This window comes from Capra hircus, chromosome 7, assembly GCF_001704415.2.
Source record: "Capra hircus breed San Clemente chromosome 7, ASM170441v1, whole genome shotgun sequence".
In the NCBI taxonomy this organism is placed as follows: domain Eukaryota; kingdom Metazoa; phylum Chordata; class Mammalia; order Artiodactyla; family Bovidae; genus Capra; species Capra hircus.
In genome coordinates, this window is record NC_030814.1 from 29319975 (window position 1) to 29337638 (window position 17664).

Consider the following 17664-nt stretch of genomic DNA (forward strand, 5'->3'; position numbering starts at 1 on the left):
TCTTTTAAATATGACCCAAAGCAAAAACAAATATTTTACCTTTGCATGGGGGTACTGACTGGGAGAGTGCCTCAGAGGGCCTCCTGGGGCTGGAAGGGTTCTTGATTTAGGGGTGGTTGTATGAGTGTACACACGCGTAAAAATTCCTCAAGCTGTACACTTAAGATTCAAGCACTTTACTGTGTATTGGTCTCAGTTAACATATATGCTATCATTATAAACTAGCGTACAAGTGACACTTACCCTTTTTGCACATGATATGATATACTCAGATATTTTCTAGGTTCTCCATTATCTCATTGGACATTTGCAGTTTGGGACCCACCAAGCTGGTTGCATGATCCTGTAAAGCATTAGAGCTCCCAGTCTGCACATTTTGTCCTACCAGACCATAGTCCCTCCTGCTCCCCTGGCAGAACAGGCAGCAAGTTAGAGGTCTGTGGGGCTGACCAAACTGTTTCATGGCAGATCAGGCACCAGGTGAAATAAATCCAGTGAGCCTGCAATAGCCCAGATCCCAGATGCGGAGAATGGTGAGGCTTTTGAAGAGCATGGAGACACAGAATTTAAACGATGGTGGTTATGATGAGAAACTGCTCTTTTTTTTTTTTTTTTTCCAGTTCCTTATTAGTAGACATTTACCTCCACCTCCCCACCCCATGGGCTTCCAAGGTGGCTCAGCAGTACAGAAACCACCTCCAATACGGAAGACACAGGAGACATGGGTTCAATCCCTATGTTGGGAAGATCCCCTGGAGGAGGGTGTGGCAACCCACTCCAGTATTCTTGCCTGGAGAATCCCATGGACAGAGGAGCCTGATGGGCTGCAGTCCACGGGGTCACAAAGAGTCGGGCACAACTGAAGCAGCTTAGCATGCATGCATGTACCCACCCCATGCCTTACCTCAACTCCTCATCTTTTACAGTGTAATTTTACGTTAGTAAGGTCAGAAGAGAAGTTAGGCTATTTTTGAGAAAAAATATGTGGCACCCTTTTTTTTGAGGGCCTAGTTATGATAAAGGTGGGGTGATGAAGTGACCACCTCCATAGATGACTCAACAGAAATCCCAGATTTCTGAAAATTCTTCAAATTATGTTCTCTGTCATAGGCCACATACTCCCTTCTCATCTTCACCAATTCCCTTCAAAGTTCAGGGGCTCTTTCCATATCTGGTGGCCAGGTGTTCACATTACTAGTTCATGTCATAGGGATGGGAACAGAAGTGAAGCATGTAAGTGCCCTATCACTTGTTATAAAGGAAATCTCCTGTTGTGGGCTTATTCTCTTTTCTGTTCCTTAATCTGGCTAGAGCCTGGATGTATTAATAACAGGACCAAGATTTGACCAGCAGGCAAGGTCAACACCATGAGGAACGGCCAAGTAACAAAATGAAAGGAACCTGGGTTCTCAAATCCCTACCAGGCTGATCGCTCATTTCAGAAGTGGAAAAGGAAGCCAGTGAGACAGAAGGGACCCACATTCTCCCTTTTCTGTTTTCTCTTGGACTCAACAGCAGCATGTTTCCTTCAGCTCTAAACATTAGCTTCATCTACTGGACAAAAGTGAAGTATTTTCATATATATTATTCCATGGAGCCACTGCAGTAATTCTAGGGGCAGATATGAGGCTTTCATTTTAGATGAGGAACACAGCCTCAGACCTCCACCTCTAACTTTAGTAGCTCTTCTCTCCACAGCCTGTTCATGAGCTGCCATTGGGCAAACAGAGCTGATTGGAGAGTAATGAGTTCTGTGTGCCTGGAGGTAATCAAACCCGGGCTGGTGATGGCATGGGAAAGCTGTAAACCCTGGAAAGACAGTGGGGCTAGAAGACCTTTAATGTCATCTTTGCACGCATACTCAGTTCTGTCCGACTCTTTGAGACCTCATGGACTTTGGCCCACTGTCCAAGCTTTAGCCCAAGCTCGTCTGTCCATGGAATTTTTCAAGCAAGAATCCTGGAGTCAGTTGCCATTTCCTCCTCCAGGGGATCTTCCCGACGCAGGGATCGAAGCTGTGTCTCTTGAGTCTCCTCCATGGGCAGGCAGATTCTTCACCATTAGTGCCACCTAAGAAGCCCGAGGTCCTTCAAATTCTCTGATATTTTAGTACCTGCAACATGGTTTCTTCTAAACCTTTTCCTCCCTGAACTTTAGAAGTAAAAGAATATCTGAAGGAGCCCACAGCTATGAAGAAGACAATATAGAAAAATGCTGAAACAATCAAATGAAGAGACTAAGGAGATTTTGGAGAATTTGAGAAAGGCAAAGTTTAATTTGCGTACAGGCATAACCCACACCTCGCCTGGCAAGTGTTAGGCCACAGCACAAACCCCTCTGTCGGAGTCACAGATGTCAGCAGATGTGCGAAGTAACTGGACACGAACAATACAGTTCTCCAAGTAATACATGGGTTTGTCCATCACACACACAAATGACAAACAAATACACTTAAATCCTCTGCACAAGAGAGATGAGGATGGTAATCAAATTACCTCACATTTGGACAGCACTTTACAGTCGGATCCACTTTGTCCTCATGACAGTCCTGTGAGGTAGGCAGCACAGGCATCACTATTAACTCCATTTCACAGATGAGGAAACCGAGGATCAGAGAGGTTTCGGCACTGGCCTAAGGTTTCCCAGCTTTAGCTGGGTAGATCTGAGTCTAGGGCTACGATGCCTAGTCCAGTGCTCTTTCACAACTGCCTTTCCAGAGAAAAATTAATGGTGGTGTAACAAGACAGTGGTTCAACATCATTTAGTAGAACTATTATTTTTCTTGAGCAAATGCAATCAAGTACAAACAAATCAACCCTGATGTTAACATCATGTGGAATATGGTAGCCAAGATGAATAATTTTCTGATCTTTCATGTATTTATACCTACAACAAGATGGTTGTTTTCTACTTTAGTTCCTCCCTGCCTTAATTTTAAGTCACTAACAGATACCAAGAAAAGACACTTTGATTAGATTTCATTGATTCAAGTCTTATTACCAGGATTCACATAGTGGTATCAGTAATCAAGTCATTATTTAAAGCTACAATCTGTTGTCTTTCTGAAGTGAAAATGAATCTTATTCACTTTTTCCTTCTGGCTGTGGACATTAGCATAGCTCTATTGTTTAGCCATAAATATTATCTTTTATACCATTTCAATAGCAGGAAAAAAAAAAAAAAAACTTCACAGGCTGGTTTTAAAAAAATCTTATGGTTTAAAATGAAGGGAAAGTTTGTTTCCCCAGCCCCCTTCCAGGGGGAATAAGATCAACCTTTGAAAAGAAAAGCTAAATGAAATCCTTTATTTTAAAATAAAACTTAATTCTATTGGGAACAACCCCCCTATTGGATTACTCTTTTTAGTTAAGAATTTGAAAACGGTCCAATCATTGCTGACCCAAGGTCCTGTCTGTTACAACACTGTGAGAAAAAAAGAGGTGTGGGTCCATTATCACATAATCTAAACTGGAACGTCATGGATTTTTCTCTGCCAAGTTACTCAACATCTGTACTGAAACTTAACAAACAGTAATAGGGACTTGGTATGAGAGTCAGTTGAAAATACTGCAACAGTAGGTAGGTTTGAATTTCCCTCTTTAAATTCCTTCAAAGAAACACTAAGGAAAATTGACAACATTCTACTTCATGCCTGAATCAGTCTCTTATTAAGTCCCTTAAATAAGAGACTTGTCCTTGTAGCAAAACTGGATGTCTGAGTTAATCACCAAAGGCATCCTCTAAAATCCCCAAGATAATTTCATTGACTGTAAAAAATGTGAGTATTCATCTGAAAGCATGAAATTGGATTTTACTTCTGATTTTCTAGGTTAATTTTGCAAGAATACAAGTGTTCCCTATTTGGCTGTTAGAGGCTGACCTCCCATCTACTCATAGAAATGGGTCTCGTGTAATAGAATACAAGCAGATCCAGCCAGGAGCGCTCATTCCAACCGTCACACAGAGCTTGCAAGGCAGAAGAGGATGGGCGCTTTAAAGAATCAAAAGGAAACCACAAATTGCTCTTGGGGCTTTTAAATGTGACCAAATTGAGCTTTTTAAAAATGCGCTTTCCTCTCCCAGCTGGCCCAGAAATGGTGCAGGTCATCAAAAGCAACTCCCTTGGAGGTGGAAAGGCTTCAGACTCTAGGAAGCAGGAGAGGTGTGTAACTAGCAAAAAAAAAAAAAAAAAAATTAAAGGTCAGCAGAGACGACGGACAGTGCCCACAGTTTACCGCCAGGGGGCGCTCTTCCAACATTCTGCAGGAAATAGGCCTGCCGGCTTTGTCGCTAGCTGAGGAAAACCTGTATGCCAAAAGGGAAAGAGCATTTGGAAATTCCTCTAGTTTCTATTTTTCTCTAATAAGAATGGCTGCAGTGCCTCTGGAACCACTGGGTCAGATAATTAAGGGTCCAAACTTCCAGGGACAGTGCCCACAGAACCACACCCTCCCTTCTGGAAGACTCTGGAGACTCTAGGGCCAGAGTCTGATATATCAACATTTTCATGTATTGTTCTGCCTGAAACTGCTGTGTGGTCTTTTCACTGATCTGTCCTGGTTTTAGTTCACTTTCAAAACTGTGTCTTTGCACCAAGAAAGTTAACCTTTACTTTCTTATTCTTTTGCAAGACTTTGAGGTGCTTGGTGCAACTGACATATATTAGTTCAAACTTTGTTTCTGAACACTGAGGAATAAATGATAAGTTTTGCATTGTTAGGATCCAAAGAACTCATGCTTCTTATCATGCACCAAGATGCATCAACTTTTTATTTGAAACTAAAGAGAAAAAACAAGCAACTTTAAAAAAAAAAAAAGAAAAAAAATTAAGCATCCATAAGTCACCCTCCTTGAGTTAGTGCTATCCTGTTAGCTAATATGAGCTATTGAAAATATTTTTGGAATGATCTTCAAATATAATAAATATTTTCTTTTACTTACTTGATATTTCACTATATAGTTATGTACAGAAATGGCCCTTACCATGCAGGAAAAATGTACATTCTCACCTCTGTGGGACATTATCAATTCCACTGGGTCTTATGAGCCAGCAAGTTGAATTTATTAGTCAGCTGTCAGCTCTAACAACATAATTAAAGTGCAAAGAGAGAAAGCAGCCAAACAGATCAATTTTTTTCCAATGTCAGCATTAATATGCTTCATGCCTCTAAGAAATAATGCCAGATGCAATAGGCTCAGGTAACAATAACTATATCTTTTCTCTTCTTTGAAAGCAGAGGTCTCCCTGAGAAGAGAAGAGGGAGGTAAACATGAGAACATGAGCTAGCCCTATTTCTTTAACAGCTAACAATCCTGGGGAAATCACAGTCGCTTTCCCAGCCTAGGGTAGGAGGACGAACCCCTGCATTAGGTTTTCTGACACAAGAGCTCATGAGTGCTTGGGCCCATTTCCCATATACTTAACAATATTCTCACTCAGAAATGTCTTAAAATTTAAAAACAAAGATGACTGGAGAAGAACTGTCTACTAATAGCACATGGAAGGGTGGGTTTTAGAAAGAAAATCCCACTAAATCAGGGGTCCCCAGACTCCAAGGTCTAATGCCTGATGATCTTTGGTGGGGCCGATGTAATAACAAGAGAAATAGAGCGCACAATAAATGTAATGCACGTAATCATTCTGAAACCAACTCCCCTCCGCCCGCCCCAGACTGTGGAAAAATTGTCTTCCATGAAACCGGTCCCTGGTGCCAAAACGGTTGGGGCCCACTGCGCTAGACAACTTGAAAAAAATACAAGTAATGTTCATAGTGAGCCTAAACACGGTCTGTGTAAATCAGAACAGATTCCCACCTAACCAAGGGGGTGGGGGGAATGAAAACAAGCACAGCAAGGCGCAGAGATGGTTTTTAAGTATATCTTTTCACTTAGCACTGAAACCCACTCTTCCCCTCAGTGGCCTTCTGTTGTATTCCACAGTTCTGTTCGTGAGGCGCATGGGCATCTTTTCACAAAGCCTGCACCCGCCTCTCCAATGGCATCGACTTCCTGAACTGCACAGCCTCAGGAAGAAGTCCCCCACGTGGCTGGACTCTCTGGGGGCACAGCGATTGAGTTTGAAATTCTGGAAATGTTACATACAAATCCATTTGACTTTCGACATGTCTTTCCTGTCCTGTTGCCTAAAGACTGAAAGAGCAGTTTCAGAACATGCCATTCCTCCAATATAAATATTTACGATGCACTGAGGACCATGCTCATGCTGAGGACTGAGATTGCTTATGTGTCGGCCCATCCCTACAGAGACAGCCTCGGCTCTGGAAGCCTGTAACAAAGGAAATGTAAGAGAAGCAGTTAAATCCTAGGAGAAAACTGGGAGGTGGTCCAGGCCAGTTAAGTGCCAGTGAAACATCATAAGCCTTTTCCACGGACCTTTGTCCCTGAGTTCTTAGCAGAACACGGGCCGAATTTGAAATTCCCCTTGTTACTTGCTCCATTCAAACGGCTGCCAGCACCTCCCAGTTTGTACTCCCTCATGCAAATGTGCCCTCAGCTTTACCAAACACCACTCTCTTCAGCTTCCCACCCAAGTCTGAAGCATCTGTCCTTGATCCCAACCAGCTGGGCTTCCCTGGCTGGAGACAGAATTCTGGTTTGGCTCCGGCATCTTTGGGGAACAGAGGAGACGGGCTTTGCCTCCATCCCCCTGCCCTCTCAGCACTGCGGGAGGCATGGCATGCACAGTTCTGTCCGCTCTGCTTTCCATGAACATTCCACGGACGCGGGGCAAGGTCGGATCGTCAAGCAGGGAGCCGAGGTTCAATTTTTAGTGACAGCTCATACAGCGTATCTTCGTCTATGATGAGGGCCTTGTCAAGCAAGTACTGAGTGACCTGGAGAAGAAAGGGATATCCCTGCTTTGAGTTCCTTCACAACACCAGATGTACATTTTCTGAATGGAGCCTGACACAGTTCAACATTTGCTCCCAAGCACTGAAATACTTTATGTAACAAAAAAACATTAGGAATATATTCTGACTGTATATATAAAAAAAAAATCTCTGTTCCCCTCTTAACTCCCTACCCTAGGCACTGCCCTCAAGAAGCACCACTGTTATCAGTTGGCTTGTATTCTCCCAGATATTTTTCAGTATCTTTCCAGACATGACCAGGTACTTACAGAAACCATTTTTCCTCTAATACGTGGTATCACAAGGGTATGTTTTATTTGGCTTTCATCAGGCTAGAGGTTGTGGAGGGCTCATGTCATGCAAAAAGCTCTCACTGCTGTGCTGTATTACGAGTGTGACATATCAGAGTTTATTTAATGATCTCACACTGACGGGTTGCCATCAACATTTCACTACGACACAAAGTTACACTGAAGTCCCTGTTAGCATACTCCCTAGTCCTCACACGTGAATGGTTCCACACCAGAAATGAAATGAAAGGACACGGAAATAAACAGGTTAGAACAGGGGTTAGCTCCATAAAAATATCTCTTTATTTTTACTGAGATATAGCAGATATAAGTAAAATTAAATACTTTGATTAGTTTTGACAAAAGTAAATACCCATGTAACTTATATATCTGGAGAAGGAAATAGCAACCCACTCCAGTATTTTTCCTTGGGAAATCCCATGGATGGAGGAACCTGGAGGGCTATAGTCCACGAGGTTGCAAAGAGTTGGACACGACTTAGTGAATAAACAATAACAATCAAGCTACATATGTAGCATGCTAGAGAATAATTTCATCACCCAGAAAGTTCCCTCATGCAGCTTCCCCATCAACCTACTGCCAGAAGCAATCGCTGCTCTGATTTCTATCGCCATGTGTTAGTTCTGTCTGCTCTAGAACTTCATGTAAGTGGATCACACAGTAGGTACTCTTGAGTCTGATTTCTTTTACTCTGCGTAATGTGCTGAGATTCATCTGTGTTGTGGTGTGTCTCACTGGTTGCCATCTTCTACTACTGAGTAGTGGGTCCACTGTATAGATACACCACAATTTGTTTATCCATTCATCTATTTATGGACACCTGGGCTGTTTCCAATTTTTGGCTATTATTAAGAAATGCTATAAACATTTTATGTGAGACTTTTTGTGAGCATGTTTTCACTTCCCCCTTGGATAAATACCTGGGTCATAAGGTATTTAAGTTAAATATGCATATTTAACATTTTCAGAAACCTCCAAAGGATGCACTTTTCCAAAGAGGTTGTACCATGTTACTCTCACCAGCAATGGATAAGCATTCTGGTTACTTGGTATATTAATTTTTACAACTGTTGTGCCTATAGTACATGAGAGTATCTGTTATCCCATATCCTAACCAATGTTTGCTGTTAACAATATTTTAAAAATTTGTCTATCTGATAGCTGATAATGATGCTTTGTAATTTGTATTTTTCTTATTAATGAAGTTGAGCATTCTCCAAATATGTATTGGACATTTTTCTTTCTTCTTCTGTGAATCACCTGTTTATAGCTTTGTCAATATTGTGTTGTTTATGATTTTTCTTGTAGATTTATAGAAATACTTTTTTTAATTTATAGGAATAATTTTATTCTGTATCTTTGTTTTTTATGTTACAAACATTGTCTCCCAGTCTACTGCTTGTACTCTGACTTTTTAGACAATTGCCCTTTGTCAAATAGAAGTTTTAGATTTTGATGCAGCAAACTTTATCAATCTCATCTTCTATAGCTTTCGCATTCTGTGTTTAAGAAAGTCTTTCAAATCCAAAGATCATGAATATTTTGTCCTATATTATTTCATTAAAATGACATAATGTTTCTTTTTATAATAAGGTAGTGAATTCATCTGGAATTTATTTTTTGAATAGTATAAGATGGAGAACCAAAATCCCTATTTCACTGACACAATGATCATTTTTTTTCTGTCACTTTCTTTAAATGTCTCCTTTACCCCATATTAAATTTTCACATAGACAAAATCTGCATCTGGACTTTACCCTACTCCACTGAGTTTGTGTTCCTCTGCCAAGATAGTCTTCTATCCACTGCAGTGTTAGTGTCTGTATCTAGTAGGGAAGACTCCCCCTTACTCCTTATTTTTCAAAAAGTTCTTATCATTTTTTTTTTGCCTATCAAAACTTTCTTATGAGTTTCATAATAAGTATGTCAAGTTCCATGAAATAAGAGGGATGATGAACTGTGTGTTAAATGGAAATCTTCTCTCTTACCATTTCAATTTTTCTGTAAAGCTAAAATGATTCTAAAAAATAAAATCTATTACAAAATGAAAAAAAGGAAAGGAAGAAAAGGAAGAAAGAAAAAGGTTATAAACATCAGTTATTGTTGGGATGGAGAGAAGAAGGGGATAAAGACATGAGATGAATCTTGAAAGATGAGTAGGGACCACTCATAATGCAAGATTTCTAGGATATATCAAAATTTTTTTCTTTCCTTAGCCTAAGAGCAAAGATAAGCCAATAAAATATTTTACGCAAGGGGCAAATAACTCCCACTGTGTATTTCAGAGAGTCCTATTTGGCTATAAATTTGTAGAATGGATTTGCATTCAGTATACCAGGTACCAGATATTGGTAGCTTAGACCAGGAGTGGTAGTGGTGGTGTGGACAGCTTCACAAGAAATACTGTATATAAAATAGAATTTGATCATGAATTGATATTCTTTTTGCTCTCCTTCTTGTTTTTCTTAATCAGAGTTACCAAAGGTTTGTCTGTCTTTTTGGTCTTTTCTTTGAGTTAGCTTTTGGTATTATTGGTCTACTCTACTGCTGTTTCCAATTAACTAACTTCCACTTTTTTCTTCTTTACGTTCCCTGACAACCATGCAAGATTACCTTTGGCTGATGATCGATTCGATAGGAGGTCTGCTGGAACTGGCGTATCTCTCTGATGATGTGTGATATCTGATGGAGGAACAACAGAAGCAAAGCATGGGCATTGCCCTGGGTTGCAGCAGTGTTCTGGGAGCCTGTCCCAGAGCAGTTAGTCCCTTACTCCATCCAATGAGGTATCTGCACCCCAGCTCCATCATGACCTAGCCCTAGGGCTTTTTTGCCTTCTATGAGCCACAGGAAACCCTAACAGCAAGAAGATACTGAATTCCCAATCAGGGAAACAGCTGGCACGGGGCATCCTCAGGTGGCAAGCATGGGGCGCTAGTGTCCATGGGCTCCTCGCTTCTACGTGCTCCGAACCCAGCTGTCCAACAAGAAGCCTTCAGCATCTGTTTGTCACTGTTCAGTCTCAGAAAGTCATCCCTGGCGCTTTATTCCCCACCCTCTTTGTCTAGACTGCCAGCTGAAAGAGGACTGCGAAAATCTCCTGAATCAGCCAACATCAGGTATCAGACCTAGTGTCGGCTAAAAAGGTCAAGATGAAAAAGCCAGTGGTCACTCTTCCATGACATCGCCCCTTCTCTATAAGCCACTGAGGTCACCGAGACAGGCTGCTTACATGAAACTCGAACCCACCATTCTCATCTTGGAGAAATTGACGAGGCCTTCCTCAGTAAAGTTTGGTGTTCCTTCTTCAATAAACGCCAGGTCTGTCAGGTACATCCCCAGATAAGGAACAGCAGGGGGGTTACAGCTGAAAGACCAAGAGGCACTGTTCAGAAGCTCATTCACACAGGTGTCCACCCACCTCCCCCATTTCAACAGGAAGTAGCTCTGCGCTCCCCGCCTGAAAAATAAATGTCTGTTAATTCCACATTCAGAAACATGCTCATGATATGCAGAGGTTTAATTATGTCTTACAATAGAGCATGATACAAACTTACAGCTCAAACAACAGGATGTCTTAGAGACAAATACAAAACATTTGCTAATGGGGCTTGCTTGTGGCATTCGCCTGCAGTGCTTGTCAAATGGCCACACCGTTAGAGATGCACCTCATTAAAGTGCAAACGTTCAACCTTGAAGAAGTGGGTGGAAAAATCAATGTGATTAGAGCTTGTAAAACTTGTTTTCTGTTTTAGTTAGTATTTAAATGTTTTAGAAGGTAGAGACTTAATATCACACCTGCGCACTAAAGTGCGACCTTCTTTGTTTGGCAGGTGCATTCTCAGAGTCTAGAGGTTGAGAATACGGCCTTTTAATCCAGGGGGAACTGAGTTTGAGTCCCCACTTGCCTACTTCCTAAGTGGTGCTGGGCAAACTCTCTGAACTGCAGTTTCCTTGTCTGTAAAATGGAGACAATGAAACTTTTATCTCTAGTTTTCCATGAGGCTTAAATAAAACACATCAAGCACTTAGGATAGAGTCTATCATTTATTCAATCTTCAGTAAATAGTTCTTATACTATCGTTGTTACTTTAAGTCTTTATTTCAGTCATGGCATCACAGGACAAAATTTTCCAGAGTAAGTGAAGTCCATGTGGCAGGTCATAAGAAAACAAATTGCAGGAGGATATACTCTGTTCTCCCTCCCTCTCTCTGTGTGTCTGAAGAACAAGAAAATGATCCAGCAATAAAAAGCCAAAATAAAAAACAAAAGCAATAGGGACTGGAATATTCAAATAAAGAATCGCAGGAAATCACTGTATTTAGATTAGGAAATACCAAATAAAGAAACTTTTTATAGTAAAATATAGTAGGATTTACTGTGGTGACATTTTCTTCTTATTTGGAATGCTCTGCACACCATGAATATATCCATAAGACACTTACTATATGCGTGGTATTCCAAATGCAAAGAAAAATCAGAAAAACACCTGATGATGGAAGCTGTGTCCCATTTGATTTTCTTTTCAAAGAAAAGTATGAGGTAGGCCATTATTTGTATACTATAAAAATTATATAAATATACTTCTGAATTATGAATAATTTAACAAAATAGACATACTTTTTAAGGGTTTCTCTGAGGTTTTTAAATCTTCCTTCAGACGAAACAGTCTTCTGAAGCTTGTCCATTAGAGCTTTTGTCTAGAAGGAAACAAATAACTTAGTATGTCATGAAAATACCCCTATGGTTTGATAAGGTGGTGAGTTACTGAAAGTTGCTCAGTTCTCTTCTACAGCGGCAGGTACGATGACGTGATATGATTTTCAAAGTAAGGAGATGTACTTAAATTTCATTTGTTAAAAAAGAACATGTGACAATACTAACTCATTTTTTATATACATTTAAAAGAGAGAAAATGCATAGAAAAGAAAAATCGTAATGCACAGGAAACACAGGAACTTAAAGACCTGAAAAGAACATACCAAATAGGGGTCTTAAAGAGAGGTCCTGTGTCAGGGGATTATCATGATGAATCTTTCTGACTGTTAATTTCTAAGTCATCCAAGCACATATTATACTGCTTGGCTGCGGACTGGTCAATACCCTCTAGTCCAAATCCTTTGTGTTCATCTTCATCAATTTATTAGAAAATAATAATTAATATTTACCAAGAAATAAAGTTGCTGATGACCTTGGTCTAGAGTTTCTTCTAGAGTAATGGAGAATGGTAGGGTAACCCTTGGAGATAAAGACTCACTCCCGGTATTACCCACATCCAGGCAGCTTGGCTGGGAGAAGCATTTGGAATGAAGCTGATGGTGAGGCTCCTCAGACAACTCTGTCTCAGTCTAGAGAGGAGTTTCAAGGCACCATGAGAGCTTCCAGTGTGACTCCAAGGGCTACCTTCCCATCCTGGTTCCCGAGGGCTCTGGGAAAAGACAGCCAGCATGGCTTGAACAGGGGTGGAGGGTGGCGGGGGTTGGGCAGGCCTTCTGCCTGGTCCCTGGCTGACCTTCCCTCAAAGAAGCTGCAGAAATAACTGTTCTACAGCCACAGAGCAAATTTGGTGGGCCTCAAAGAACACATTCTACCGGGCCTTTTGGATGTCTCCCAGACTAAACTCAGTTCTGCAGAAAAGACAGCTACACAGCTGGTGATATTAACAAAAGTGTCCGAAGCAGGGCATTTCTGCAATAAGGCCCTGCTTATGGCAGGTCTGAAGCACTGGGTCCTCGAGGATAGCCCATTATTCACAAGAAAGCTGCTTTGTGTGATCTATATATGTGACTGAAACGGTACATTCTATTTAATGTCTCTACAGGTAATATCGGAGAAGGCGATGGCACCCCACTCCAGTACTCTTCCTGGAAAATCCCATGGATGAAGGAGCCTGGTAGGCTGCAGTAATATTCTAATTTTTAAAAATAATTTCAACACTAGCCTTATCATCTCTATTCCATAGTCAGTTCAGTTATTCCTAACCTTGCATCCTGCCAAAGACATGAAGATTGCTTAAGTTAACCACAGTGAAGGCCTAAAGAAGATTTAACAAGGCGCCAACTTCAGAGGGAAAAAGAAACAGAATGCGGAAAAGAATAGGCAGAGGAGTGACCTGCTGACCCTGATGAAGTGTGGCATGTATGACAAGGGAATAGGCTCTTTGCATCCAGTGCCCAATGGCTGAGGCAACTGCTGCCTTCAGTTCAGTTCAGTTCAGTTCAGTCACTCAGTCGTGTCCAACTCTTTGTGACCCCATGAATCGCAGCACACCAGGCCTCCCTGTCCATCACCAACTCCCGGAGTTCACTCAGATTCACGTCCATCGAGTCAGTGATGCCATCCAGCCATCTCATCCTCGGTTGTCCCCTTCTCCTCCTGCCCCCAATCCCTCCCAGCATCAGAGTCTTTTCCAATGAGTCAACTCTTCACATGAGGTGACCCAGCCATGACAAAGGCATCAATGTCCAGGTTTTGGATTCTGATATAGCTATTTGAAGTCTATTTTAAAAATAGTATTCCAATACCCATTTATCATAAAATCTCTCAAAAACTAGGAAGAGAGGGTAGCTTCCTCAACTTTATAAAAAAGCAATTACAAAAAACATATAGTTAACGTTGTCCTTAATGGTGAAAAACTGAAAGCTTTCACCCTAAGGTTGAGAACAGGAAAGAATGTTCTTTCTTACTATCATATTCAACATAGCATTGGAAAGTCTAGCCAGAGCAAGAAGGCAAGAAAAGGAAATAAAAGGCATATAAATTGGAATTAAACAACTGACATAACTGCCTATATAGAAAATCCCATGGAATCTATAGAAAAGTCCCAAGGACTAACAGTGAGTTCAGCAACATTATAGATATAAGAACAGAGGAAAATAAATTACATTTGTATATACTCAGGTCAGTTCAGTTCAGTCGCTCAGTCGTGTCCGACTCTTTGTGACCCCATGAATCACAGCACACCAGGCCTCCCTGTCCATCACCAACTCTCGGAGTTCACTCAGAGTCGCGTCCATCAAGTCAGTGATGCCATCCAGCCATCTCATCCTCCGTCGTCCCCTTTTCCTCCTGCCCCCAATCCCTCCCAGCATCAAAATCTTTTCCAACGAGTCAACTCTTCGCATGAGGTGGCCAAAGTACTGTAGTTTCAGCCTTAGTATCATTCCTTCCAAAGAAATCCCAGGGTTGATCTCCTTCAGAATGGACTGGTTGGATCTCCTTGCAGTCCAAGGGACTTTCAAGAGTCTTCTCCAATGGAAACCCAAGTTAAAACCACAATTACATTTAAAATATCTCCAATGAAAATGAAATATTTAGGCATAAATCTAATGAAACATATACGGGACTTATATGTTGAAGATTTTAAAATGTTGATTTAAGAATTCAAAGAAAATCTAAAGAGTAGTAAGAAATACTGTGTTTATGGAATGGAAGAGTCAATATAGTAAAATGTCAATTCTCCTCAAATTGACCGATTTAATGGAAGGACTGATGAAAAGAACCTAATTAAAAACTGACCTGAAGACATGAACGGACATTTTGCTGAAGATGCAAACAAGCACGTGAAAAGATGTTTACCATTATTAGCTGTTAGGAAATGCAAATTAAAACAATGATGAAATATCAAAATGGCTAACATTAAAAATAGTGACACCACCAAGTGCTGACAAGAATGTAGAGAAACTGGTTCATTCATACCTTCTTGAGAGGAAGGTAAAATGGTACAACCTCTCTAGAAAAGGGTCTGGCAGTTTCTTGAGAAACTTAATGCACAATTACCGTATGATCTAGCGACTGCACCCTATGGCATTTATCCTAGAGAAATGAAACATTATAGTCACACAAAACCTATACATGAATATTCACAGAAGCTTCATTTGTAATAGCTAAAACTAAAAACAACCCAGATGTTCTTCAAGGGGTGAAAGGTTAAACCAAATAAGGAACTAAGTACTGATATGTGTAACAACTTGAACAGATCACAAAGGAGTTACACTGAAAAAAAAAAGGCAATCTCAAAACGTCATATACTATATGATTCATTTATATAACATTTTTGAAATGACAAAATTATAGAGATGGAAAACAGATCTGTGGTTGCCAGAAGTTAGGGAGCGAGAGGGAGGAAGGTGGCTGTGGCTATAAAAGGGTGACAGGAGGTATCCTGGTGATAGAACTGTTCAATCTCTTGACTGTAGTGAGTCTACCCCTGTAATAAAGGTACATAAAACTTAACACACACATGTACACACACACGCGAGTACAGGTGGAACAGATGAAGTCTGAATAAGGCTGGTGGATGGTACCAATGGTTAATTTTGTACTTGTGATACTGTCTGTAGTTACACAAGATGTAACCACTGGGGGACACTGGTGGAGGGTGGAGGGGATTTCTACCATTTCTTACAATTGCATATGAACCTACAAAGATCTCAACATTAAATTTTTTTTAAAGTTTTTATAAATGCTGTGGATATTATTTGCAAGGCTTTTTTCATAGAAGCGTCCGCTAGTTCTAGGGGCCCAATTTGGGATTCTCAAAGCACTCCATTTTTACTAAGGAATGGTGGGGAAGAGAATAAAAGATTTGGCTTAGGCTTGGTTTCTTGCTACACAGGGAGGAATTTAAAAGGCTTGGAGAGAGAAAAGAAGATAGAATAGAGTAAGAAGTAAGTGTCTCTAAGAGGGGCTTGAACTCTCAGGAGCAACAGAAACCAGATAGTTTTGAGGAAATGTCACAGAACATATGCTCTTCTTCCTGCCTGAAACCCTGGAGGTGGGCACCCTGCAGATGCCCCTCACCAATTCTAGGCGACCACAATGAGGCGAGCATAGTGGTCTGTGGAAGAAGGATATGCAGAGAGGCCCTGGCAAGACACTCCTAGCCTCTGGTACCCACAGAACACAGAGGGGCCTAGAAAATTCCCCCAACACCCTTTGAGAGGGTCAAACGAGTTATTTATTAATAGTAAAGAAGAGTTAGCCTGCCCTTCAGGGATCAGCAAGGGGAAGGGCAGCCTGTAGTAGAGGTGATACACACCCCATCTCAGAGAATCAGCAGTGCCAGTGAGAGCGGAGGTGAGATCAGCCAAGCTCCCTGGGTACAGTAACCAGGCCATGTTCCTGAGGGGGTAGGCTTGCCATCTGAACACCAGGCATAGGCAATTCACCGTGGCTTGTACCCAACAGGAAACCAGTGGGGGCACACAGCCTCCCATGAGCCCAGAGAAGCCCTCCCCAACACCCAACATCCACAGACACCATGGCAAAGACCAGGAGGAAAATGGTGATGTCACTTGAATCTTCAAGTTATCTGAATGAAAGCAAAAAGCATGAACAAGCTGAGTCCAATTAAAAGAAAATTAAGAAAGTTATATCCCTTCACATCCATGTCATTATGCAACAACTTGACTACAAGAATGACAGATAAAAAGGTGAACACAGAGGCCCTCAGTCCCTGGTCTTTGGCCCTAAGGTACTTGTACCGTTACTTTGAGGGACAAAGACTGGATGCAGAGACATCACTGTGCTCACCCGGAGTCAATGTGCCCTCCCTAAATAATTCAGTGAACAGCTCCTAACTGTCAACCACGGTGTCTGAAGATGTCCCCAAATATGTTATAATGAATATTTTGGTTTGTGTTTTTCCCCCTAAATTAACCATTTGGAAACACACATGAGAGGTATCAATTAAGTGGTAAGAACACAGTAATCACCCATGTTGGCACCTTTCTTTGCCAACGGAGCGGCTCATGTCAGCTAATTATTTCTTAATCAGTAATATTTATCTTGGCTCTGGTCTCCCAGACTCTCCTCCTCTCGGCAGCGGGAGGTGTTGCCTGCTGGCGCTCACCTGCTTGGACACCTTGGCCCAGGTCTTCTTCAGCCGGTAGATGGCACTTCTGTTTAAGGCTGAGGTGATCTCCAGCACGCCGTTGTAGTTGTGCAGGCACCGGCAGATGTCCGCCACCGCCACCCACTTCTCGATTGTGTTTGCTCGGGAGGTGACATCCGCGTAATTCATGATCTGGGAGGCCACCAGGTTACTCATCTGAGACAACGGAAAAGCCAAGAGAGGCCAGCTAAGAGCCAAAGCCGTTCATGCAGGCACAATACCTGAATCACCTACAGAAACGTCGGGAAAGTGAGTGTCAAGGGATGCGAGATCATGGTCCGTCTTTTTTTCTGAGTGGCTTAACGGAGTCTTATTCAATGAAATGTATTAATGTATGAGAGCTTATTAATGTATATTTTCCTCAGGAGGAGGTACAACAGAATTTGCCCTGAGTGAACTGACAAGTACCTATTTGCAATTTCTCCTTTGGGACATGGTCCGTTGTAGATATCAACCAGATTCTGAAGAGACTAAAGTCTGTAATAATAACATTATTAACAATAATCATGCTCGTTCTGAGAGTGAAGAAAGGAGTTGTTTGGGATCATCTTGATAGGGGAAGAGGTGATTTTGTTAATCAGTAAT

General features: G+C 41.4%; 1 protein-coding gene across 2 annotated transcripts in view; it reads right to left on the reverse strand.

Annotated features, from left to right (window-relative positions):
* Positions 2253 to 17664, reverse strand: part of RASGRF2 (Ras protein specific guanine nucleotide releasing factor 2) — a 253030-nt gene continuing 237618 nt past the window's right edge. For both annotated transcript variants that reach the window (XM_018050061.1, XM_018050060.1), the window contains exons 23-27: positions 17038 to 17235; positions 11805 to 11884; positions 10433 to 10550; positions 9797 to 9865; positions 2253 to 6854 (exon numbers count right to left, since the gene is read on the reverse strand). In XM_018050061.1, the coding sequence (XP_017905550.1) occupies positions 6762 to 6854; positions 9797 to 9865; positions 10433 to 10550; positions 11805 to 11884; positions 17038 to 17235 (558 nt within the window). In that variant the 3' untranslated portion in view covers positions 2253 to 6761. The remainder of the gene's footprint in view (positions 6855 to 9796; positions 9866 to 10432; positions 10551 to 11804; positions 11885 to 17037; positions 17236 to 17664) is intronic.